The sequence below is a fragment of the Mauremys reevesii genome, linkage group 3 (assembly GCF_016161935.1).
Source record: "Mauremys reevesii isolate NIE-2019 linkage group 3, ASM1616193v1, whole genome shotgun sequence".
Lineage (NCBI taxonomy): Eukaryota > Metazoa > Chordata > Testudines > Geoemydidae > Mauremys > Mauremys reevesii.
The window spans coordinates 57160647-57188228 of record NC_052625.1 but is presented as its reverse complement, the minus strand read 5'-3'; the positions used below and the strand labels follow the sequence as shown (position 1 = coordinate 57188228).

Genomic DNA, 27582 nt, shown 5'->3' with positions numbered 1-27582 from the left:
TCTCAAAACTGGGTGACTGGGCAACAAAATGGCAAATGAAATTCAATGTTGATAAATGCAAAGTAATGCACATTGGAAAACATAATCCCAACTATACATATAAAATGATGGGGTTTAAATTAGCTGTTACCACTCAAGAAAGAGATCTTGGAGTCATTGTGATAGTTCTCTGAAAACATCCACTCAATGTGCAGCGGCAGTGAACAAAGCTAACAGAATGTTGGGAATCATTAAGAAAATGATAGATAATAAGACAGAAAATATCATATTGCCGCTATATAAATCCATGGTATGCCCACATCTTGAATACTGCATGCAGATGTGGTTGCCTCATTTCAAAAGATATATTGGAATTGGAAAAGGTTCAGAAAAGGGCAACAAAAATTATTAGAGTTATGGAATGGCTTCCATATGAAGAGAAATTAATAAGACTGGGACTTTTCAGCTTGGAAAAGAGACTACTAAGGGGGGATATGATAGAGGTCTATAAAATCGTGACTGGTGTGAAGAAAGGAAGTATTATTTACTCTTTCTCATAACACAAGAACTAGGGGTCACCAAATGAAATTAATAGGCGGCAGGTTTAAAACAAACAAAGGAAGTATTTTTTCACACAACACACAGTTAGTCTGTGGAACTCTTTGCCAGAGGATGTTGTGAAGGCCAGGACTATAACAGGGTTCAAAAAAGAACTAAATAAATTTATGGAGGATAGGTCCATCAAAGGCTATTAGCCAGGATGGGCAGAGATGGTGTCCCTAGCCTCTGTTTGCCGGAAGATGGGAATGGGCAACAGGGGATGGATCACTTGATTGCTGACTAGGTTTAAAATGGCTGGAGACCAGTCGAAAGATTCATCTCCCTACCCACCTCTATCATCGATCGGGGTTTAAGATTGCCCAAAATAAAAACTAACAAGGAAGTGCAGGACTAAAACTATATTGACTGTGACCAAAAGGGTTTTACTCTCTCCCCAAGATGGGTCCCAGGTAAGGGGTATGGAGGACTTAAAAGGTCTCTACCATATCTTCCAGCTTGTCTGGAGCCTCCTGACCTCAGGGCACGAATCAGGTCTGGAACCGACCAGCTGACTCGGCAGGGTGAGAAGTGGACCTAAGGCAACAGGTAGGTGGTAACTCTGTGGTTTTTCTTCCTTCTTCCCTGTGGTGTCATGGGTGCAAGTAAGATCTGGATGAAAGGGTGACAGCTAGCAGCTCACCCTTCCATGCACGTGTGTTAAACCTTCCCACAATCCTAAAGCATGGTGCTCTGGCATATACACCTGAGTACAGCACTCTGCCACTCAGATGGGCAGCCCTCTCCCTCAGACGTGCTAGCCCTTATATGCCCTACTGTTACTGGGCAGATCATAGTCACATGGATATTCGGTTTCCTGCCTTTTGGCAAAAAGGGTGGGAAACTGTCCCTAAGGAGGGGGAAGAAAGGCACCCAAGATGGATTCGCTGTTGTTGTTGTTGTTAGGAATTCAAGATGGCGTGTGGGTATTAACAACCAGAACAGAAATACAGAAATTCTCCACCTACATGATGAGTATCTGTTCTGTTTATTCCCTCTGGGACACCTGGCATTGGCCACTGTCAGAAGATGGGATACTGGGCTAGATGGACCTTTGGTCTGACCCACTATGGCCATTCATGTTCTTATCCCTTGGGAAACTAAACTAAATTTCATTATTTATAATTCAGTAATTCAACTACTGCTAAATTTACCATTTAAAAAAAATTACATCATCTTTGAAAATAACTGACACTTCACACCTAAACTGTACATCCTTCCTGAGCAGAACATAACTTAATGAAACACTAGTCTTCAGCCAAATCTCTGCACTTACTTAATTCTGGGAACTGTCTTTCTCACACAAATATACAGTAGGTTATTTGTAGTTCTTTCATGTTTTGATAGTTATTTGGAAGATTAATACATTTATATCAATGTCTCCACCCTAGTTAGAACTCTTTGTTAGTTTGGTTTAAAAGTAATATGTGGTTTTATAACACTGATATGAGCCATGTTCGTGCCAAATGAATTGATGTACCTTTCACTCGGCAATGTTACCAACTTTGATTCATTTATTTTAAATGCTGTTCTCAACACATTTTCTCCTTGACTTCTTTGCAGAAATAAGAAGCTCTTGTACGGATGATGTAACTGCTGATTTGTGTCAGCAAGTTCCAGTATTATAGCTAAATAAATGCAAAATGATTTTAATAATTTTTCATTTGTCTTTCTACGCGGCTTTCCATTGGAGGATTTCAAAGTGCTTTACAAACATTAATGAATTAATTAAGAGTCAACCCCTCCCCCATCCCACAATGAGCTAAGAAAGTATTATCATCTTCACTTTACAGAAAGGGGTCTAAGATACAGATAGTTTAAGTCACTTCCTGAAGGTCACACGAGAAACCAAAGCTAGGAGTTGAACCCAGATTGCCTGACTCCTAGTTCTAGATCCTCCAAAATATGTAGGCAACTAAATATCTTGGAGGATCTGGGCCCAAGCACTTTAACTGCTGCCAGGTGACCATGCTGCCCTCGCAACCCCAATCAAGACAAATTATTTCTATTTGTTCCAAAGATTAGATCCAAAATGTTTTAATTTTGAAAACAAGAGTTTACCCTAAATAACTCTGAAATAGCATTTGTATTATAGTAGAGACCCATGCATCTAAAGAGAATGAATTGGGTGGTGGAGGTATGCAATTTATTTGGGCGATCAAAGGATTTTTAGGGTGACTGATACCATTGGAGAAAGAGGGGACCACCCCTATTTTCACATGTCCAGGGTTTTCAGATAAAAGTAATATCAGATCTCAAGGCTTAGATGATGAGGATATTGGCCACACCGGCCTCACTGCGCCATCTCCCCCCCCCTCCCCCCGGGCACCGGCAACAGCTGCAGGCAGCGGGCGCCCCGCCTCCAACGGGCCCCCCCTGCGCGCGGCCTCACGGGGCCTTGTGAGCGGCCCGGGCCAGCAGGGGGCGTGGCCTAGGCAGAGGGGAACGGTCACAGCGACAGTGGGCGTGTCTCTGGCGGTGACGGACAGGGCGGGGGCGGGGCCTTTGGGGGCGGAGTCAGACGGCCCGAGACCGAGCTGTGGAGCTCAGCTGAGGGGAGACTCCAGCCGCCGACCCGCTCCGGCCGCCGCCTGCCAGGTAACGGCCCCACGGGCGGGGGACGAGGCTGGACAGCGCGGGGGCGACTGCGGGGCCCGTCCAGCCCCTCGAGAGCGCTGTGGGCTCCGGGGTGAGGTGGCCCCGGGCCCTGACTCGCTCGGTCCGGGTGTGGGGTGCGGGGCCCCGCTTCCCTTCCCCCAACGGCGCTCGCCGTCAGGCGGCGCAGGGCCCCCCCCCCCCGCCCTTCCCTAGCAACCTCCGTATCCCCGGAGGCGGCACCGCCACAACCTCCGCCCCGCACCGCCACAGCCGCAAGACCCCCCCTCTTCCCCCCGCCGAGCACCGCAGCAACCCGCCGCCCAACAGTTCCCGGCCCCTGTACATCCCCTCCCCCTCCCCAGCACAACAATCACCCCGACACCACAAAGCGCCACACAACTTCCTCCCCTGCCCCCAACCGGCGCCGCCGCACCCCGCCCAACAACAGTGCCCTTCTCCAGGCTGCACCAGCCATAACAGCTAAATAACTATCCCCCGTTCCCGGCAGAGCAGTGCGGTGTCCTACAGCGCAATACACCCCGCACAAACACAGGCTGGCTGTGGCTATCAGGGGAAGCTGGCTTGCGCCACAGGGGTAGTTTCATTTCCTGTTGTGAATGTGGTTTAACTTTATTACTAGTCTACCCCACACAGACACATATATACAAACAGACAAACTACCTGGCCACCAGGAATCACTCCTAACCTCCTGTCCCCCGCAAGATAAATAGTACCTGGAGAAACATTCCTTGGATTCATCATTCCCTAGCCCCAAATTTAAGAGGTACAGAGATAACTCTTTGGGACCAGTTACCCCTTTGTTCCTCCAGCTCAGCATTAATACATTTCCTCCCCAGTGTCAATAGTTTCAGCTACATAGTCTCTTGGGTTAATAATCTTTCCATCCAGCAGCAGTTGCCTCTGTTCCTGACCAGTCCTCCCATAAGGTAAATATAGGGAGCACCAGACCTGGGATCTGTACAAACACAATAATACTGCTGAGTGTCTAAATGATGGGTAGGGAGAAAAAGGATTGCCTGTGGGGTTGCTACTGAGGGTTTTTTTTTCCTGCTGGCTCCCCCTTGGTAGTATGGTACCTGTGACTCAGGCCCACAGGACTTTTGTGTTTCATGTCAGCTGTTTCCTCTTATTTGTTGTCAAATTGTCTGTGCTTCTGGTGGAGCCTCATTCTCAAACCAGACATAGGCTGAGCCTTTACTGATTGGCTCCCAGCAGCTCACATGACCAGTATCAGCTGTTGGACTGCTCTCTTCCACCCCCCTTTTGGTTTTCTTTGTGTACAGTTTAGGTTTAAATAATAGAGGCTGCACTGTATGTTCTGGGGCTTGTGGCTATGAGCAAAGGCAGTAGCGCATGCTCTTGCAATCTGCAGTGGGTGCTCCGTGAGAAAGATTCTAGTGCTGCAGTAGTGATGCTGTTGCTCTAGCCAGAGCATAGCTCACTGCCAAATATAGCAGCAGTCTGAGTGACTAAAAACATTTATCAGAGGGGAGCAGGCTCTGTATCCCTTTTTTTTGTCTTCTAGAGTCAATGAACAGTCCACATTCATTAAACTGTATATGAAACAGGAAGAACTGAAACAGAATAATCTTAACTTTTGAAAATTATTGTGGCAACAGCAAACCTCGCGTATATAACATGCCTTATTTCAAAACTCCCTTCCAAGTGTGTATTTTTTAGCATTGGGAAAAATTCTGAGGTAGTTTACATCCACAGTTTAGGTTTCCTTTTTTTAAAAAAAAGTTAATAGAAATAATTTTATGATTTAAAAAATTGTAAAACTTTATTGTGGTTCTGTGTGCAAATACATGTAACCACTAAGGAGATTACATAGATTCCTGGAGCTCTGTCTGTTGCTCTTTTGGGTAATGTTGATCGCTAATTTGGCTCCTGAACCACTGAGGTCTGAGTATCACTATATTACAATGCAGCAAAGAGTCCTGTATCCCACGAAGTGGGTATTCACCCACGAAAGCTCATGCTCCAATACGTCTGTTAGTCTATAAGGTGCCACAGGACTCTTTGCTGCTTTTAGAGATCCAGACTAACATGGCTACCCCTCTGATATATTACAATGGTGAGAGCTATACAAGTACCTAAACAGGAAGTGTTTCAGACTGCAGCTGTACATCAATATTGTGCAGTCAAGGTTCCTGGAGCCTTCAGGTTCCCAGCAATTTACTCTCCATCTTGATGCAAATAATCCATTCCATATTCTAGATGGTGTCAGCCCTGGGCCACACTGCAGAACGTAGCTGGTTACAGTTTACTGTCCCCCAAAGACTATGACCCAGAACATAACTGATATTTTAAGAAGTTCTCTCTTTCTAGAGAGCCCACAAACAGAAATGATTTAATTAAGGCAGAGAAATGTGTAGAGCTGAGCTAATACCCAAGTCATTTTAGATAAACTTAGCCCTTTTTCAGAAACAAAGTGATAGTTTAAATTATTTAAGGAAAAATACATGTGGGGGGTTTAAACTATCTACCGTCTTTGCAAGCCAAAGGTGGGACCCTGACAGTAGCACTGACTAAAAACAATACTGAAATTGTTCTGTTTTTCACTGTCTAAAACGAGTGAAGTGAAAATACCAAAAGGCAGAAGAGTTGAAAAATAAATTACTTCTAACATTCTTTGATCTGATGAGTTATGTATTGGGATCACAATTAAGGAAACTTAGTTAAGAAGATTGTCAAACAATAATCCCTTTTATGCAGACACTAAATATGGCAAACGGGGGAAAAAAGTATTTTTATAGCATTCATGAGGGCTTATCATGCCTGTTATCACTTCTATAGCTTCAGGTAATACTCCCAACTGTTTAACCATTAACATAGTCATTTTCTTTGGTTAGTGACCCCATGTATTGTCTAATGTGGATATAAACTTGCTGATTTCCTTTCTCCTCTTCTCTCCTCCCATGTCCCTTGCCCTCCTACCATTTGACCCTGTATAGCCCGCTTATGATAAGACATTCAGCATGCAGGAAGTAATGGAAGTATTTTATGATCAACAATCATGTTGAAGTGAAGTGCTGTCTTGCAAGCAAACCTATTTCCTGACCTTTCAAACTTCAGATGTGTGGCTATGTGAGGCTTCATACAATCCAAAAAGACCCCAATCCTGCAAATGGCTCTGCATGGATAGACCCAGTTGTCTGCACAGAGCCCTGTTGAAGTCAAAACAGCTCTGTGTGGGTCTAGCACAGGGGTCTCAAACTCAAATGACCACGAGGGCCACATGAGGGCCTGAGGGCCGCATTACTGACACCCTCCCCCCTGCTGCCCCTGGTCCTGCCCCCACTCCACCCCTTCCATGAGGCCCCACCTCTTCCCACCCCTTCCCTGCTCCCATTCCAACCTCTTTTCTGAAGTCCGCACCCCAACTCCACTCCCTCCCTGCCCCCAGAGGGTATATGAGGGGTGTGGCGGGGGCTCAGGGCAGGGAGTTGAGGTGCAGCAGGGGGCTCAGGGTGCAGAAAGGGTGTGGGATGCAGCAGGGGGCTCGGGTGCAGGAGGGGTGTGGGATGTGGTGGGGGCTCAGGGCAGGGAGTTGGGGTGCAGAAGGGATATGGGATATAGCAGGGGGCTTAAGGCACGGGGTTGGGGTATGGGGTGCAGCAGGGGGCTCAGGGCAGGGAGTTGGGGAGTGGGGCGAAGAGGGCTTCGGGGTCTGGGGTGGCAGTGGTGCACACCGGGCCCAGGACAGGCTCCCGGCCCCGCTCCGCTCTGCTCCACTCCAGGAAGTAGCTAGAACCGCGTCCCTGTGTCCTCCCTCCCCCAGGAGCCACAGGGCTCCGCATGCTACTTGCTGCTCCTCCAGGTACCTCCCCTGAAGCTCCCATTGGCTGCAGTTCCCCGTTCCCAGCCAATGGGAGCTGCGGGGGGGGGGGGACGGACTGGCCGGTCCCTAGAACCAGGGTAACACACAGACCTCTCCCTCTGTTTCTCTCTTCCCCCTCCCCCCTCGCCGGCTGCAGGGACGGGATGCCAGCTGCTTCAGGGAGCGGCGAGGGGCTCGAGGGGGGCAATCCCGCGGGTGTAGTTTGCCCACCCCTGGCCTGGAAGTGGGCTGTGGGGGCGGTCTGCAGGAAATAGCCCCGTGGGCCGTGTGTTTGAGACCCCGGTCTATCATTTACCTACACAGCCATTTTCAGGATTAGGGCCTTAATGATGTGTAGCTTTATGTTTCTGCTCCTGTTCCCCCACCCCTCCATTTTATAAAAAAACATTATTTGTTTAAAAGCATCTTTTCTATTTATGCCTTTCTGAAGCCTCATTCCATCTGTCATGTGAGATGTTGAATCAGCCTTAAGTAAACCCTGTGTCCTTATTTGACAGCTGACTCTTTTATATTAAGTATTTGGTTTCTTCAGTGCTAGAATGATCTTGGTCATCTGATTATTAAGAATTTCACTGCAGTCATATTAAAAAACAGTCTTATCTTAACAAATTTTGGATTTGCATCTCTTTAGTCTGACATGGATTTTCAAGAAACTAAAATATTTATTCCAAGTGTTTTAATTCTGGAAGAGATTTTAATTGAGGCGAAGAGGGAATCAAAAGTAATGTCTGTATATAAACACAAAATGTATGATGTCTAAATTAGTATGAGAAAACCAATATAGTTTTGAGTAATATATGGCATGCTTGTTTCTTTTTTTTAAAATGATCTATTTTAAAACAGTATTGTGCTAGAATTTGAAAAATACTTTTGTTGCATCTTCCATACACAGAGCAAAATGCAATATCAAGATTAGGTTAAGGAAACAACAAAGAAATAAAAACATGCAAAGTGTGAATGACAGACATGTACAAGATATTGCCCTGTAGTTTGTCTTCTAGTAGTAATTATTAGAAATTAAAATGTCACTTTTAAGCATTAGTCATCTTTTCTAATGTTGTGTGTCTACAGAAATATCCTTTGTAAACTTGTCACCCATTACTTCCCCTTTTTTTAGTTTTCAAAGTATTTAAACATATTATAAACTACAAATTTAATTCCCCATAGATTAACTTTTTCATAAATGGGCTTCAGCCATTGTGTGGGATGCGATGTAGGGTGTGCCTGAAAGCTCCATCAAGCAGGTAGGATAGCAAGACCAGAAATGTTACTAGTAGTCTCAGACAAACTTGCCAAATATTGTACTTCCCTTTTCAGTCTTTATTGGGAACCACCACAATTTTACAGCAATATTTTTAAAGTTAGACAAGTTTTCTCTCTAAAATAATCAATTTGTGTGATTGGGGGAGGGGGTTTGTTTGGTTTTTTTTCCTTGCATTGGGGACCTAGTTAGCATGGTGGTATTTAAAAATGACTTATTAGGTATATAGATGAAATATTACACTATGAAGTTTTGATGACATGACTCCCTTAAATTTTAGGGCTTTTATCTACCCTAAAATCTTCCAGTGTATAAGCGAATTTTTAGTGGCGATACACTGTAGAAAGTCCCCTTCCTGCCAGTAGACATCATTTCTGCATGTTTATATGTGAATACAGTTGTTCATCTTTTTACCATTTTAACTGAAGGCTTATTTTGAACATGTCTAATAAAACATTGGTGTTTTCAGAGTGAAGATTAGTACTGTTTGGACACTGAAGTTGATTAAATATCATTCAGATGTCTATTTTTATTTAAAATGTGTAATACTTTGTGGAAGTTGCTGAGGGGCTGATTCTGGAGACTAAAATTCACTATTCTTTTCCCTTAAAATATTTTCAAACTGAATACAAAATAATAATGTATGTGCACTTAATTTTTGCTCATCAAAGGCACTTGAAAAATCAGGGAGGAAAGGTGATCTTGTGGTTAAATGTGTTGACACTTAGGTAATTTCTGGCTATGGACTTCCTGTGTCACATTGGGAAAGTCACTTCATCTCTGTGTCTCCTTTACACATCTGTAAAATGGAAGAAATATCTCTACCCTGCCGGGATATAGTGAGGGCACATACGTTAATGTCTGTGATGCTGTGCTGATGTGGGGGGCGATTGAGAACATGGTAATACAAATAATAATACAGGTCAGCTGAGCTGTCTTCCAAGTTCTTTGATACAGGCTGTCTTGTTTGTTTGCAACATCAAACACTATATTGACTCACTAGGGCCATGTCTACACATGCTAGTAGATCGTCACTGCTGCAATTGATGCAGCGGGTGTTGATTTAGCGCAGGGATCGGCAGCCTTTGGCATGCAACCCGCCAAGGGTAAGCCCCCTGCCAGAGGTTGCCGATCCCTGATTTAGCGGGTCTGGTCATGGCATCTACCTTAAAATTCCTGGCTCAGCTTTCTAGAGGACATGCATAATATCTAATAAGTGTGTTATAATGTATTATACCTGTTCACTTTTGTTCCATTGCCTGCTTCAGCTTGCTCTGTCCAGCATAAGGATGCATGCATCATGAGGGGCAGGGTTTATACCCTGCTAGCTGTAGCCAATTATTTTAGTTTATTATCCATTTATTGTGTGATATGATTAATCAATATGTCATAAGAATATAAGAACAGCCATACTGGGTCAGACCAAAGGTCCATCTAGCCCAGTATCCTGTCATCTGATAGTGGCCAATGCCAGGTGCCCCAGAGGGAATAAACAGAACAGGTAATCATCGAGTGAGCCATCCCCTGGTGTCCCTAGCTTCTGTTTGCCAGAAGCTGGGAATGGGCAACATCACTGCCCATCCTGGCTAATAGCCATTGCTAGACCTATCCTCCATGAACTTACCTAGGTTGTTTTTTTTTTGTTTTTTTTGTTTTTTTGTTTTTTGTTTTTTTGGAACCCTGTTATAGTCTTGGCCTTCAGAACGTCCTCTGGCAAGGAGTTCCGCATGTCAGAGAAAAACAGAGTTCTCACTCTCTGGCTGTGTGCAGCAAAGTCGGATACTTTATTATCTCTAGCAATTGCATGGAGGGAGAGAGCTAAAGAGGTCTCTCTCTGACAAACAATTGCAGCAAGCATTTATACTTTTTGTTACAAACAATAATGTGTAAGAGCTGCATTTTGTTTAAACATTGGTCATCCTGATATCTTATTTTTCTCACCAATTTAAACTATAGTCTACATTCCATACTTATCTGACTCAAGGTTGCAACAACTTCTCACACAGTTCTTTCCCACTCGCCTCACACAATCCTTGCTTCTACAAATCTCGCGTTATTAGGGTTACAGCTTAGCCTGACAGTTGCTCACAGAGGGGACTGTTTGCATTGAAATTCCCTTCAGATCCCTGTCAGTTCTTTCGCTACTTCCACATCCCCCGCTTTTGTGCTTCTAGCACAGCTAACATCTTTAAACCTCTATTTGCATCAAGCCTTGGATTTCAGATTCTACATCAAATGCTTCAACCTTAGGGGTTTTGATTGGATGCAATGACAATGCATGATTAGCATGGACATGAGAGGTATTACTATTATCACATCCTTTACAACAACAACATAATCCTAAACTAAATAACAATACAAACAGTAACGTTCCCATGGTAATAATATGATGGGGTTGTTGTACAATTTTAGTCACAAAGTACAATACATCATACTTAGTACATAAAGTAGACCCTCTATAAGCTGTATGAAAGGCATTCTTTTCAACTTGATATATATTTTGAAGCATATGAATTTGCCCTTGTAATTCAGAGATTCTTTGAATCTCTGGTAACAGTGAAAGCAAATTTTGAAACCGATCAGGTACTAAGCTAGTCCAATTAAAGAGTATTTGAAACCTAAGGGCTACTCATAAAGCTTTATCTGCAGGCCAGTAAACAATATGACTGCCTGCAGCAGTAGTGAGATTAAAATGTATATCACGCAACGTGGTGGCGTCAACATACACACTTTTTCAAACTAATAATAGCTGTAAGTGTCCTGTCAGGGTAGTTCCTTGTCCCCTATCCTCCCAGCAAACGTCATGAACAGTGACAACTTCTCCTGGCTTCAGTTTACATATACACTGAAGCTGTGGAGGTTCTAACAGCTAAAATGTCCATTGACTCCTTAACCCCATCCAAATGTCAGTGCTCCTGGGATAACACCAGACTAGAAATTGATTAGGCATACCAGGTAGTCTAATTTCCCAAATGTCTTGGTGAGTTACCCAATCTCACATGCATCCTCCCCACGGACCTGGTAGGATTTAGTATGTGGGAGCCCACACCCCTCCAACCTGTCCGTATGCTTGGAAGGAGCACTGTGAACGTCCGCATCTCCACGCAGAGAATCTCCAAGTATGTCTCCAGGAGTGTCATCTGATCTGTGGCCATGAAGTGTCTGTAAGGGCAGTGGGCCATGCCTGGTGCTCTAGATCACTCCGAATGGCTATTAGCTGGTCATTCTTGAATTTCTGAACATGCCAATCCCACTGCAATACCTTCCCAGCCTCAGTGATATTCAGTATCATCTCTGCCAATAGCTTCTGGGTCAGTTCAGTACAAGTAAAATTTTCAGTGGCAGAACACGGTTTCTGAGTAGGAGTCTGATTATTTACTAATTGGGTAGCCAAAACAATAAGGACCCCTTTCCCCTGACATACTACAGACCCCTGTAATGTCTGTTATATCAATCTCATTATACAACCTTAATTTCAAATTCTTGAAGCTCAATTGTAATGATGTCATATACGTCTGTCTCCGCTGACTAGTCTTTTTCCACTCAATTGTTCGCTTATATGGAATATTCTGAACCTTAAAAATATTTTTTTCCAAACGATATTTAAATAAATCACTAAAGTGTGAAGGCCTTGGCCATTGGGTTTTATCAGATATATGGCATTGTCTGTATTTTGATGTGTTATAGGGGTAATAGTGTAATGGAGGAAATGGCGGGGTAGTGGCAACAAGGTGCCTTTGGTATTTGTCATTTAAAATCCAGTTAGGGAGGGCAATACATGCTGAAGGTACTCATCCAAAAACACAGGGCACAGCCTGTAGAATAAACCCCAAAATCCAATCAATACCACATTCCCAAGCATCGGTCCCACAAGTTTCTTCCTGCTAGTGTATAGTTCTTTGTTCTTCACCAGGGTCAGTTCTTAATGTCTTTTGTAGTTAGGAATTCCTGGACTTTGGCAATTTCAGCGGAACGAGTATTTTCTTCTTTCCTGATGTAGTCGTGGCTCAGCATCATACAGGGGAGAGGTTACTAGCACATCACCCTGTAATACTTTGGTTTCTGTAGCAAATACTGAATGCAGGTTAGCTCTATCAGTGCACCAGGGAGAGGTTACCAGCACATCACCTTGTCCTTTTCTCCTGCTGTCCAGAAGGAGGAAAGAAATACCAAAAGAAGAAACAGGCTGATCAATGATAGGAGTGGAATTATCTCGAGGCAGAGGGGCTTTCTTGCAGTGAGAAGCATGGGTCCAGGTAGTCAGTCCTTGACACTTTACAGCGGTGCTGGTAGTTAGCAGGACTTGGTAAGGGCCTTTCCAGTGTGGAGCCAGAGCAGTCTTTCATTGCGGGACCTTATGTAGACTCAGTCTCCTGGTTTCAATAAATGGCAGAGCTGCTAGGGTCTTTAGGTAACGCTTCTTTTACCTGTGAGAAAAGAAACCTGACATTTAATTAATGCCTGGCAGTGTTTGCAGTCTTTACAGCTGCTTGGGCACATTCAAGCCCCTCTCTAGGATACAGAGGTGAAATGATCTGGACTTGAATCAAGAGTGGATACATCTTTTGAGCCTCTCCATGTGGCTCAGTGAGTTTCTCCCCCACCTAAGGGAATGTGGCTCCTGTGGTATGCACCACTTCTCCTCACGGGAATGACAGTGAGTGCTGGAGGGCCATGGGAAGGTAAATGACTTTACTTGTGAATATGAAGATAGAAGGTCTGGTACTGCTGCATCTCCTCTAATTAGCAATCTTTTTCGGTTTTCTCTCTTAGATTTCAGAGTGGTTGGAAATGGTGCTGAGACAGTATCCAGACTGCTGGAACAATATCTGGTAAAGTGAGTTTCTATGTTCAGGTGTCTACTGTCAAAATAGACATCAGCGGTTGGTGTATTTTCTCTGTGCAACTAAAAATTTCTCAATTGTTACCATGCTTTTAAAAGGTTAATAAAGTTTTATTTTGCATTATCTCTTTCTGTCATCTATTGCTTGTGGGGTGGAATGGGTAGAGCAAACATCAGTGAAGTACCCCCTTAGGTACTCTCGAGTAGTATGCGTCCAGTAGGTGAATAGCTTGATGAGTGACAGTTATTTGCCCTGAGCTGACACTTGCAATTCACTTCATAACAGTTGCTGTCAACTGTTACTTTGACCAAGAGCTTAAAAGTTTCTTATTCTGTTACTGACTCTGAATCACCTGATTCGGAATATTGATATTCACTTGAATATTGGGCAACTGATTTAATGTTTGTTCTGTTAAAATCTGTAAACTTTTCCATAAGGACATTGCATATCTTGCACACATTTATTAGAGGGTGAGGAACAACTGGAGGCTGCGTAGCTGCTTTGAGGAAGGGCTGGGGTACAAGAAGTCTCTACCTATTTCTCAGACTCCTTTGGAGTCCTTCCCTGTAAATGTGTCTGATACCTGTCTCTGGTGCTAGCTTCCTCAAGAACAGCATGGAACTGGCATAATGCTTGATAGCTCTGCTGCCGCCTCCAGGGTTATGAATATCAGCAGAGAACTTGAACTACTATGAGAAGTCCATTGCAGCTGGACTGGTTCTTCTTTCATTGGAACCTTGTCCTTTGTAACTGGAGGTCTAAACTTTTTTCAACGAAGACATTAGTTTCTGCAGAATTAAGGCCTTAGTCTCTAATATTCACTGGAGAGAGACTTCACACTCTAACTGTGAGCATGAGACAATGAATAAATATACACCCCATACCTCTTACATGGGATGTGAAATCTGAAAAAAAATAAAATTAGACCACTTATGTTGGATGATATTGTACCTTGCATTTAGGTGACACTGGATGCTAGTCAGGAAGGCCCAAAGACAGCTTTTTGCCTCTGCTGTATGGTTTCAAGACATACTTGACGATACTCCAAACACATTCCTTTGCAGGGCTCAGCATCAGTATGTATGAAAGGGCAGCCAGCCTTTGTCCACAGCAAAATATCCCCTCAACTTGTGTGTTCTGCAGGTAAGTTAGTGCTAAACTGGTGCTTACCTGAAAAATTTCAAGGAAGCATCTCAAGTGCAAATTCAGAGTTTTCCTAGGGTTTTCCTGCTCCTTGTTAGCAATACAGCTTGTCCAGGATGTTCAAGATCAAATAATCTTTTTAAGGCCTTTCTTTTAGCATTCATTTGGTAATTCTGTATTTCACCTTAATTTCTAGATTTATATATAATAACCTAAAGAACTGTGCATGAGGTAAACTTCAGAGCAGTTCAACTAGGCTCTCATTTACTTACTGAAATAATTGGATTTTTATCGAGTAGTTATAAAATCCAGAGCCCAAATAAGTATTCCAGATCTTTATACTTGCAATAAGGCTAAAATTTATAATGGGGAAGGTAAGTGTGTGGATTTTTAAAATGTTAGTCAGAAACTTTAGTAAGGAATACATTAATTGCTAGTCATAGATTTTTAGAGACCCTTATGGTTATCTAGTCTGACCTCTTGCATAACAGGCCATAAAACTTCACCCAGTAATTTTAGCATGAAGTCCAAAACTTTTGTTTGAGTTATAGCATATCTTCAAGAAAGACATCCTGTCTTGACTGAAACTTAGTGATGGAGAATCACATCTCTAGGTAAATTGTTCTTTTGGTTTAATTACCTTTGCTGAGTGCCTTATTTCTAGTCTGAATTTGCCTAACTTTAGCTTCCAACTGTTGTATATCATTATGCCTTTTTTCTATTAGATTAAAAAGTAGTTTGTCAGAAATCTCTTCCCCCATGTAGGTACTTGAACAACATGAATAAGTCACTTCTGAACCTTCTTTTGGGTAAACTTAAATAGGTTAAGTTTCTAACTATAAAGCATGTTTTCTAGAGCTCAAACCATTCTTGTAATTCTTTTCTGAGCCCTTTCCAATTATTCAACATTCTTAGATACTAGAACAGGGTGTCTTTCTCACTAATGCTGTGTGTAGAGGTAATATGAACTCCCTACACTAGCTGATATTTTCTGCTTGTATTTCCAGGGATTACATTCACCCTATTAGCTAAGAATTGCACTGGAGTTTCCTGTTTAGTTGGTTGTCTCTGCCAAGTCCTTTTCAGTGTCTGTTTTCAGGAGGCAATCTCTCATATATCTAGAGATAGAAATATCTATCTATCTATAAAAATATAATTTTTGTTTGTTTGTTGGTAGAGGTATGATCTTGCATTGTGCTGTTAAAACAGATGTTCAGATGAGCCCTCCTTTCCAAGTGATCCAGCTTAGTCTGTATAACTGACCTATCCCAATTATTTAAAACTCCACTAATTTTGCCATCTGCAAATTTTACCAGCAATTATTCTATATTTTCTTTCAGATCATTGATAAAGATACTGAATAGAATAGAACTGAGATACATGTGGCGCCCCAGTAGAAACAACACCGTTAAATGATGATTCCCCAGTTAATTTTTTTGTGATCTATCAGCTAACCAATTTTTAATCCATTTAATATGTGTGACATTGATGTTGTTGTCACGGAGTCCCTTGGCGATGCTCTGGAACTGCTCCCCGCAAAGCCAGTAAGGACTTTGGGGAGCGTCCTCTCCCTTGGAGCAGACTGTTTTCAGGGCAAGAAGCTCACAAGTCTTCACCTCCTGGGTCTCTCCTTGGAGCATTCAGCATCCTCTGCCCCTCCGTGCGCTTCCCACAGTGAGCCTGCCCCGGCGGGGTCCTGGGGAAGCCACAGGGTCCTACACCCCCACTTTGCAGTCAGACGTGACTCTCAGCTAGCCAGTAAAACAGAGGTTTATTCGATGACAGGAACACAGTCTAAAACAGAGCTTGTAAGTACAGCGAACGGACCCCTTGGCCGGGTCCATTCTGGGGGGCAGTGAGCCAGACCCCCACGTCTGCACTTCCACTCCTCGCCCCCAGCCAGCTCCAGACTGAAAACCCCTCCAGCCCCTCCTCCTCTGCTTAGTTCCTTTCCAGGGCCAGGAGGTCACCTGACCTTTTTGTCTCCAACACCTTCAGTTGGCTCCTTGCAGGGGAGGGGCCCAGGCCATCAGTTGGTAGGAGACAGTGTCAGGCATTTAGGTGCACTGGCCCTTTGCTCTGCTAGAGACTTAAGAACTGCATAGGGACACTGAGGCACCAACACAGTATTCAGAGATAACATTAAGAACATTCCTAGTTTACCACAGTTGTATAGCGCTTTTATTTATTTATTTATTTATTTTTACTACAGTGCCATGAGGGACTAAGTCTAATACTTTACCAAAGTCTAAGTTGGTTATGTCCACAGTTTATTATCATCCATACTTGTGATCTCATCAAATATATCAATTTTTTTTACAAAACTTGTTTTCCATAAAGCCATGTTGATTGGTATTTGTTATGCTACCATCCTTGAATTCTTTACTGATTGCATCCCGTATCCACCTTTCCATGCTTTTGACCAGGATCAATGTCAGGTTAACTGGCCTGTAGTTTCCCAGGATATCCCATTTGCCCTTTTAAAAATATTAGCACAGCATTAGCTTTTTTTCAAGACCTCTGGAACTTCCTCAGTATTGCAGGATATGTTAATGATCAACATTAATGGTTCAGAGAGCTCATTGGCCAATTCTTTTAATACTCTTGGATGCAAGTTATCCATTTTTGCAGACTTAAAAATGTTTAACATTAATAGTTGCTCTTTTACATGTTCTTTAGTTACCATTAGAATACAGCATTTCATTATCATTGTAAATTATGAATACACCATCCAGCTTCTTTCCAAATACAGAAGAAAAATATTTATTGAATACTTCTGCCTTTTCATGATGACTTTATCATTTTTGTTCAGTGTCAGGCCTATACCATTGCTGGGATTTCATTTGTTCCTGGTTATATTTAAATAATTCCTTCTTGTTGTCATTTTAAGCTTACTGGCTGTGGATTTTTTCACAGCTTCCTTTAGTTTGCTTTATCAATTGTTTTTCATTTCCTGCATACTGGCTTGTACTCTTCGCTATCAGCTTCACCATTTCTCCATTTGTTACAAAAATTTTAAACTCTTTTTTATTGCTGCTTTTACTTCCCTTCTTTTACCAAGTAAGATAAAACCATGCTAGAAAGGGATATCTTGCCACTTAAAATTCAACTGTAATGCTGAAATTGTTTTATCAAGTAGAGAGACCTGCTTTATTTAATGTTTAAAAGAAGCACAGTACATGCTGACTGAAAAGAAGATGCAGACTCTAGCACTGCTACTTTGAAGTTGTATATACTTACACGTTTCTCAAAAACCTTATTCACTGTTTAATTCAAACATTTTAATACACAAAACCTGTGGTAAAATACTTCTGTTCAATAATAGGCTGCTTATTTCATTACCAAACAAACCACGTTACCATACAATACAAAAATACAAGAAAATCATTGCCATCTACTTTAAAAGTATGTTTTAGGTGAGAATGGTTGTGAGATTTCTGTGTTAATTAGTTTTTCATGCCTGTGAAGGAACTTGTTTCCATTTAGGAGAGAGAACCTCTAAAAACAGAAATCTGAAGTGGGAAAATATTTATCTTAAGATTCACCATATCAGATCAGACCAAGTGTCCAAGTTGTGTGTCCTGTCTCTGGTTGTCCGATATCTGATCTTCACAAGAAAACCAAACACCCTTCCTCACATACATAATGCACCAAACTCATTGTGTGATGCAGTAGTAGGGGAAGAGAAGGAAGATATTCTCTTCTGATTCCTCTTGGTAACTGGTTCTTGACCTGAAACATAAAGAAAGCAGTACTTTAACTAAGCTTGTATAAACAAAAGTTGTTTGGTTGTAAAGCTTCTTTGAGAGAGAGAGAAATGGAAATAAGATAAATGATTCAGTAACAGTCCACTTTAAAAGATATTCCTCTGTTTGATAGTGTTATCCTTCATTACCTCCTTTTGCTGTTTGGGTATCTTCTGTGCATACTTAATGGCTAATTTTCAATATGTTGGCAACTTCAACACAACTAACTTACTTTAGTTCCTTTTTGCAGGTTAGGAGAATTGCTCAGTTACTTTGTTGATGGTGCCTAGAAATACCCAGGGTAGACATATAAACATTTTAAGCTATCCATTTTTTAAAATAGAAAATGTTTATATACAAGCTGTCTACTTCTAAAGCCTCTGGAAGGTGGGTTGGTTGTTACGTGAAATAGCATCTGAAGCTTAACTACACGATTATGTATGTGAAGCTATAGTGTTGCCAGGTTCTGCAACAGGCAGCAAAGTATTGAGGCTCAATCTGCTTTATTAGAGGAACTGAAGCATCCTGGATGATTTTTAGCATTGTGTATAATAGTGAAGCATTACTACATGATTGCATGTGACACATTGTGACACGCTTGGGACATGACAAAATAAGTATTAAAGTGACTCAGAAAAATTAATCTGTAACCATCCTGCTGATTCACAGTATTACCACAGAGGTAATACTAAGTGACTTATCCAAGTGTTGACTAAGATGGATGAGTTTTATTGGAATGGCATGTCAGGGCTTCAGTAGAGAGAATAAATTCTTAGATGGGGAGGGAGCATAGGGTTTTGAATAAAAGAGCCACAATCATTACAGCCTGAGGCTGTGGTTCGCAGATGTGAGTTACTGTTCTTTGCAGGCTCACTCACTTGGGTGAGTACATCTGATTGTACTTCTATTCTCTCCTGGTTCAGAGCACTCCAATATGTCCTTCTGTGCTCCTCTCCTGCCCTTGTCCTACTAACATATGGCAACAAAAGGAGGAAATGGCCACAGGCAATTGTGTGTAGAGGGGCTATGCTGTGGAATAGCTGTTTTGCAGAAGACTGCCACTGTGGAAATGTACAGTCCTGGAAAAGTACTCAATACTGTAACAGACAAGTGTTGGAGGGCATGTTGTGATGACTCTTATTTGTATTACAGTAGGGTCCGTAGCCCTACTGTGATCATATCAGGGCTTCACTGTATAAGGTGCTGTATAAACACCCAGTAGAAGGACAGTCTCTACCCTGAGGTAGTTCCTTTTTTCTCTTGCACTGTCTGAATGGTGCTTCACAGCTTTGTTTGGCCTTGACTGCCCAGGACCCTGATCCTGCAAATAGTTATGATTTAGTTAACCTTACAATTGTGAGTAGTACTGTTGAAATCAATAGAAAGAGAGACTAGTCCAGTGCTTAGTGCTTGATCTATGTGACCTTGGGCAAGTCACACATGTCTACACAGCAATAAAACACCCACAGCTGGTCTAGGTTAGCTGACTCAGGCTGCGGAGCTATAACATTGCAATGTAGATGTTTGGGCTTGGGTAATCCTTCTAAGTAAAGTTTATTCAAGATGTGAGGAAAGTGACATGGAGTCTGTTAATGAAGAAAGCTCTATGCTGTTTCTTCACCCACTTGGTAGCTTAATAGCTTTGTTTACCTAATAAGTAAAAATGGACCTTTGGTTTTTTTGCATGAAGACCGGGCTAGTCAGAGAATCAAACACACGTTCCTTTGTCTAAGGCAGACCTGTTCACCAGCTCCCTGGTTTAAACACACTTTAGTCATAATCCTAGCATATATCCATAACACTTAATACACACTGTGTATATGCATCTTCTAAGAATATTAATGATCCAGTGAGTTATTAGTTTTCAAATGATACCTACAAAGCATATTTTGTGCGAAGAGTATTACAGTAGTGTGTAGGGTGTGAATACAGGGGTTCTTATGGTCACAGTAGGCATTCACTGTTTTGCTATAGAATTGATCATATACTCCCACATTTGATCTGACTTGTCTAGAGACTAGTCCATTTCAAAAGACAATAGTTGCAGCAGTATTAGATATAGGATTCCTAAAAGCAAAACAGCGTTGTTGTAAAATTAACTAGAGCTCCATCCAGCTCATATTGAAGACAATGGAGGTTTTGGTAGTGATTTCAGTGGAAGTTAGATTGGGCCCTTACATACATTATTACCAAGAGTACTTTACCATCTCACAAATGCAGTATTAGCTGATCTGGATTTGCAGACTGGAAACAAAGTTAAAAATCTATGAAAATGCACAGATCCCATTTTCAAAAGCAGTTTCTTGACTTGCATGCAACAGACTTAAGCAGACATTTAAACAAACAGGGCTCATATGCTTTGTACTACAAGGGCATTTTAGAGAAGAGGTTCTCAAACAGTGGCATCTGAAGCATTGATAGGCTGCGCAGTGCTGTCATATGGTGCTAATTCTTTACTTCTGCTGCTAAATTGCATTAAAATACAGCTAAAAATGCATTTCTTTCCTAATATTACTGTTCTATATAAATAATTGCTGTAGATGATCATAGCATATATCCATGGGCTGACCACTTCTTTCTATATTAATGCCAATCATGTACTGAATGGGAGGTGAGGTGTCTGAGACAATCTTACATTACCTTTCATGCTATGAAAATGTTTGAAAACCCATGACTTTTTTCCCAGTTTTGTTCGCTAACTGCACACCCTATTTTCTTAATATAATAAACATGTGTGGTTGGATAGTCAGGGAAATTTTCTATTTAATGCTACCTTTCCCTGTCAATTCCTTAAAAATAAGGAAGAAAGCATATTTGCTTTTAAAACATAACTGCATCATTGATCAAAATGCAACAAAACTGTGTCAGCAGTTGTATAATAACAAATCAGTATACAAGTGCAGTGATGGGCATTTTTTCTTTTTCAGTAAACAGATTTGTTGCAGGTTTCCAAGGAGATTTATAAAAGCTAATGAGAAAATAACTTCAGTATTATAACTATCTCAACTTTATTTAATTGTATTACCATAGCACCTAGGAGCGCTAGTTGTGGACCAGGACCCCATTGTACTAGGTGCTGTACAAACACAGAACAAAAAAAAGTCCCTGCCTCAAATATGAGACGAGACAACAGATGGATACAGACAGACCTATGGAGGAGTACAGAGAAACAGTGAGATAATATTGGTCAGCATGATAGTGGTCTATATAAGAGGCCAATACCCTTTGATATGCTATTTACATTAAGATATCCCATATTTATACAATTAATTTACATGTACGAGAAGAGAACCTTAAAATCAAATAAATGCTTTATCTATACTTGAGGTACTGATCATTTTTCTTCGGACTTGAAACAAATACATTCTTGCGTCTTTCTAAGGTTCAGGTAAACATCTTTAATTTTTGATAGGTCATGGTACCTCTCAGTGAATAGAATGAAAACCTTTACTTTAAGTTTTTACATCATATTATTGGAGTGTCTTACAAGTTTAAACATTTTTCCCAATTATCTTGGGTATCTGAAGTTGCTCTGCCATGTAACATTTCCTTACTAAATGAATAAAATAAATACACACTAAGTTAAATGAAGTTTTTAACTTCAAAATAACATGCAATGAGATTTATGGTCCTTCTAATGAGCTCAAAGAGTTTTACTATTGTAGGCCAGCTGCTGCAAAAAATGTGTCCTCCCATGCTCATGATCAAGGCCTTGAATTTGATTTTTTTCCATGGGTAGCAAATGTAAAGAGCTGAGTATGATCTGCTGTCCAGTACTGTGTATTGCTGAGTTGCTGCTGTGTTCTCAACTGACTGAAGCTGTTGACCCTGACAAAGCTCCACTCCATAGGTATGATAAATTGCAGTAATCAGGAGATAACGAATGCATGTATCACTGTGGCCAAATCAGTCTGATAGACAAGGGTGCAGTCTTCAGGCTACCCATAGGTGCAAGATGGCTCTTTTAGCAATTTGGTTATTTGAAGTATCAAGGAGTCCAGAAGGACCCCAAGACTTAGCTCTCCCATCATTAAGACAGTTGATTCTTTTGCTAGAGGAGGATGGTATGGATGTGGCAAATCCTTTCGAGCATCTCCCTCTCCCTACCAGCATAACCTCAATCTTGCTTGGCTTCAGCCTACTATGTTAAACACTATGTTATGCACACATTCTTGTATTGACACCATCTTGGTCCTCCTTGAAGTGTTTCAGGCAATTGACTGGGTAGGATTTTCATACCCAGTGCATAGACAATTCAGTTATATGAGTTGAATTGGCCATGTATCAAGTCTGATCAAACTCAGAAATGCTTTTTTTATAATGGAAGTGTCAAATACCTGTACTAACATGATAGTGAGCTGTGACAACACAAGTGTCACTGTAATGACTGTGCTGGTCACCTTTTTAAAAACAAACTCTTATTTTTGTTCTACCAAAAATCTGAAGGAAATGAGATTTAAAAATCAGGTTTTAAAATTAAGGGTTAAGGATTCAGCTTGAGCCACATACAAGCAAGGAAATGTCAAACTGAGGTTGCTCTGCGTTTCTGTGCTTCTCCCCTCCCCCTTCAACATTGTGCAGCTTATACCCTCACACAATATTTGATTTAAGTCAAAAGGAGAGATTTAATTAAAAGCTGCCCACCATTTGGAAACTTTACAGAGTTCTGATCTGCCAGCTGTATATTTACTGATTTCTTCATAATGCATTCCTGATGGGACAAAGAAGAAAATTTAGGAGAGAGCCTCCTGATTTTGGTTAGGTTCTTAGTCTCTATTTCCATCAGGGTTAAGGAATAAAGGATCAACACAAACTATACGTTCAGTATTTAATAGATCATAAAGAGTTTATATATTTGTCAGCTGAATTGCCCTGCAATGTGTTCTGGCCATATGTCAGAGGAAGTCTTATGTGAATTTGCTGTATGGATGAAATATCTCTGTTTGCTTTCAGGTCTTGAGTCTAATTTTAAGAACTTATAAAAATGGGCAGAATTTTCCTGGACCATATTGGTGGCACTCGTCTGTTCTCCTGTGCAAACTGTGATACAATCCTGACCAACCGCTCTGAGCTCATATCAACTCGCTTTACAGGGGCCACAGGAAGAGCCTTCCTTTTTAATAAGGTTAGTAAGAAATTAGATGACACGAGAGAGAGCTTCTTGCTTTTGAAAATCAAGTTTGTGGGAGGGCTGAGAATCCATCATCACACTAACTGTTAAATCTTCTTGGATTCAGTTGACATCCTGCTGTTGTGATTTTTGTTTAAAGGGTGTTGTGTTTTTTTTCTTTCTAACTTGCTCTTTAGGTCATTGAAATTTCACCATAAACTGCCTAAACTATTGGAGTTAATGCTTAAAAGGCTACAGGGAGGATTGTGAATTTAGTATCTTGCCAAAGTGCATGCAGTTAAACTTGAAGTATTCTGAATTCTATAATGTAAAGTTCAGGTTCATTGTAATAATACTTTTATGCAGGGTTCCAAAGAGATTTACATTCATTTTTTGTCTAATCTATTCCAGATTTTTATACCATGCCTACTGCTATAATATCTTTAAACTTCACAACACCATTGCAAGTGTATAGATAAATACTGTGCCCATTTTACAGGCAGGTATAGTGATGTACAAGCTGGTATCTGGACTGAGATCGCAGAGTTGGGAATGAGAATAGAATATGGCTCCCAGTTGGGGTGGGGTGGTGGTGCTGGTAAATATTTATGTAGAGACCAGGTTTTTTAGGCTGACTGGTTTAATAACACAGATTTTCTGTGCTTTCTCAACAAATACTGCCAGGTAATCAGGGGTGTATTTTCTTGAAATTGACCATCAGCAACCAGACGTTGGTAACACTTTTTTTGTTAGCATAGTCCTCCCAGGTACAGGGAAGAAGTGTCTTCAGTTAGTTATGCATGGTTTCAGAAAGCGCTGCTGTGGTGTGTGCTGAGTTCTGTCAGTAGCACATATGTGCAAGTCTTCTTCCGTATACTGCAGGGGTTGTCAGACTTTTGTACTGGTGACCCCTTTCACACAGCAAGCCTCTCAGCGCGACCCCCCCTTATACATTAAAAACAGTTCTTTATATATTTAATACCATTATAAATGCTGGATACAAAGTGAGGTTTGGGGTGGATGCTGGGACAGCCCAGGACCCCCCATGTAATAACCTCGTGGGGTCCCGACCCTCAGTTTGAGAACCCCTGGTATACTGCAAGTGTGTAAGGAAAGACAGCAGTACATCTGTCTTCATACTAGTCCAAAAAGTGTTGGATCTGTGGGTCCAAATTGTGTTTGTGAGAAACAGTGAGTTTTGGCTAAGGCTTTATGATTGTTGATCTCTGCAACCCCAACTTGCATCATTGTAAAGTATCAGATTATTTAAATGGAATCTCCATTACAATTGTCATAGACATTGTTACTTTTCAGCAAGTTATTTACACTAGTTCCACATGTTTAGTTACCTAAACAAGGTACAGGTGGATTTTTTTAACTGCTAAGATTAAGGAAAGGAAGGCATGCATTTGTACCGGCCCTAAAAGGCATACACTTGTCAACTCACTCAGTGCACCTTTCTCAAGAGGTGAGATTTTTCAAAAGTACCAAAGGGATTTAAGAGCACGTCCCATTGACTTTTGTTGAAAGTCAGTGGGACTTATGCCTCTAAATCTCATCTTAATTTTTTTTCCTGAAAACAGTTTTTTAACTCTAATATTCCAGTGACTAAATTGACTGATCCATTCCTGCGATCACACCAATTGCTAATAATGGGTTTGTTATCAAGAAATTACTTGTGACATCAAGGGGTTACTAAACCAGGGGTAGGCAACCTATGGCATGCGTGCCAAAGGCGGCACATGAGCTGATTTTCAGTGGCACTCACACTGCCTGGGTCCTGGCCACCAGTCTGGGGGGCTCTGCATTTTAATTTAATTTTAAATGAAGCTTCTTAAACATTTTAAAAACGTTATTTAATTTACATACAACAATAGTTCAGTTATATATATTAGACTTGTAGAAAGAGACCTTCTAAAAACATTATAATGTATTACTGGCATGCGAAACCTTAAATTAGAGTGAATAAATGAAGACTCGGCACACCGCTTCTGAAAGGTTGCCGACCCCTGTACTAAACTGTCGCATTGTGAGTAGCTTTATCTAATTGCTATGCCTTAGTTGGGTAAACTAAATAATACTTTGCTCTTAGGCTTTTTGTAGCAGGCTCTCGCTGTGCTTCACAAACAGTGTAGGCTCAGAACACTCTTGTGAGGTAGATCTCTGAAAGCTCTTTCCTCACGGGCAGCAGAACTTTGGTAGTTTCACCTGTTAAGTTTCTGTGCCCAATATGCACAGTGCCACAGGCTCTTCACTTAGACATTTTGTACTTTGACAGAGGTGCCTTGGATTTCCTAGTAACCGGAAAATGGCTTTCAGAGCCTTGCCTTCAGTAGGCTTAACCCTTCTTCTCCTCATCCCCTTTATATTTTTCTCAGGTGGTAAATCTGCAATATAGTGAAGTTCAAGATCGGGTCATGCTCACTGGCCGCCACATGGTTCGAGACGTGAGCTGCAAGAACTGCAACAGCAAACTGGGTTGGATCTATGAATTTGCCACTGAAGACAGCCAGCGCTACAAGGAAGGCCGTGTTATCCTGGAAAGAGCTTTGGTCCGAGAGAGTGAGGGATTTGAAGAGCATGTTCCGTCCGATAATTCCTGAAGAGATGTCAGCCTCTTTTCTGGTGTTCTTCAGTGAAACTCAAAAAATAAAAAATAAAATAAAAAAACAAAAAAATTCTACTTGTATACACTGTCACCTTAGCATCAGAGTTGGATTCATTGAACTATGGACTGGGAAAGATTGTGAGAGAATTTCAGATGGAAACTTCCTTTCTTTATTCATTTAATTTTTACTTTTCTCCCAACAGCTGTTTGTAGAGAATGTTGAACAGATGCTGTAATTTTTTTTCTCCTTTGCATTTACATCTCTTAGATCTGAGATTGTATCTACAGCTAACAGTGGGCTGAAAGGAAAATAATCTGGATATATCTTTTGTTAGAGAAATCATTGATTTTTAGTTCATATAAAATGATATATCAATAGAAAATTATTTTAAGTCGAAAGGTGTGTTTTAATTTACTTTCCAATTTTTGATCTAAGTTTTTAACTTTTTTTTACCCAGTCCTTTCACCAGATATACTAGTTTAAGAAAAGAGATCTGAATTTGTGACGAGTGCAAAAGGTTCAGTGTTGGTACGGCTTGTGCTGGCCATTGTGCCATATTCTTGTTGAGGTTGATCGGTAGCACAGAGCCCATTCTTTCTTGTCATTTTTGACCCAAAGATGTCACCAGTCCTCGTTTATTTGTATAGTCCCTTTCACCATAAAATTGCGATTGGAAGCTATTTTTGAAATGGGGCAAAACTGCTTGGCTTTTTTTCTTTTAACTGATGTAACTTATAAGCATAGTAATAATCTAAAGTAATAATTGTCTGTTTAGTCTTGTGTTGCTTAAAAATCAGAAGCTGTTTGTAATGATGGGGTTTACTGAGTAACTACTATTGCAGTAGTGAATGTGTTTTTTTTTCTTTTCATCTCTTTACTAACCTCATTAAGTAGACAAAGCTATTGCAAATCTTAATTCTTGTTCAAATGGCTTTCTTTTTTAACCTGAGACTTTGTGTTTAAAACACAGCTACAGGGGAGAAGGAGGAGAATGCTAGCATGTGCATTCATGCATACAGCATACAACCTGCAACTTTTTTAAACAGCTTGTTTTCAAATGCTGCTTCTGGTATTGAAACTCTTATCTGTCTCCAAAATGTTGTTGCATCTTTCTATTGTGGTGTTACACCTTTTGTCTTTCTGACCAGCAGAACAGGCTTGCCTGGTTGTAATTACTGGCTTGATTCCTGCTTCCTTCCTGTAGAAGTCAACTATTTTAAGATATTGAAATATTACTTACCTCTTGGCAAAAGTGTTCTCCATTATCTTTCTTAAGGGTGGCCAAACATTGTGACTTGGAACCACACTGACAACTTGCTAAGAGCCCAATGGCTCCACCTAATTTGAATGTTAGTTATGTACTGTTCTTTATCAGAAATAAATATGCATAGATATAGTTTCTGCCTGAACTTAGATTTTTGTTAACGAGCAACTAATATTTGTTTAACTCCACTAACAAGCAATGTCAACAAAACAAGGCATCCATAGGCCCTATCTCTGTATCTGAAACAGCAGACAGGAGGGTGGGGGAGGGGTCATATTCCAGAGGGTTCCTTTGGCCACTGCTTTGGCCACCCCGTGACTTAAATCTGTCACCTATTGACTTAAAAGTAGCTTTACTATAGAACTATGTCGCTTAGCGGGAACCCAATGTAGATTCACATACCAGAACTATTTTGAATCAAGGTACATAAACAGTAGTGTAACTTGTGCCTCAAGTGAGTCAGCTCTTCATGAGCCTGAAAATCACCATTGGAGTGATTCTCTGCAGTACTCTTCGTGTCCTTTTGGTGTTATAGTACAATAAAATGTGTGTTGTCCTGAATTGTA

The 27582-nt window shown here is 41.1% G+C and overlaps 1 protein-coding gene across 6 annotated transcripts; it reads left to right on the top strand.

The window, feature by feature from the left end:
- Window positions 1-3017: 3017 nt before the first annotated feature.
- On the top strand, window positions 3018-27582 carry YPEL5 (yippee like 5). Of its 6 annotated transcripts, none has more exons than XM_039530587.1 (4): window positions 3021-3174; window positions 21773-21883; window positions 22987-23158; window positions 25522-27582. In XM_039530587.1, exons 3-4 carry the CDS (start codon window positions 23018-23020, stop codon window positions 25744-25746), a joined length of 366 nt encoding a protein of 121 aa, XP_039386521.1. In that variant the 5' UTR covers window positions 3021-3174; window positions 21773-21883; window positions 22987-23017; the 3' UTR covers window positions 25747-27582. The 6 variants fall into 6 exon arrangements, with proteins under 6 accessions (XP_039386520.1, XP_039386521.1, XP_039386524.1 ...); XM_039530590.1 differs by lacking the exon at window positions 21773-21883 and adding an exon at window positions 8207-8283 and having other exon boundaries at window positions 3103-3174; XM_039530591.1 differs by lacking the exons at window positions 3021-3174; window positions 25522-27582 and adding exons at window positions 12201-12982; window positions 13074-13137 and having other exon boundaries at window positions 22987-23024.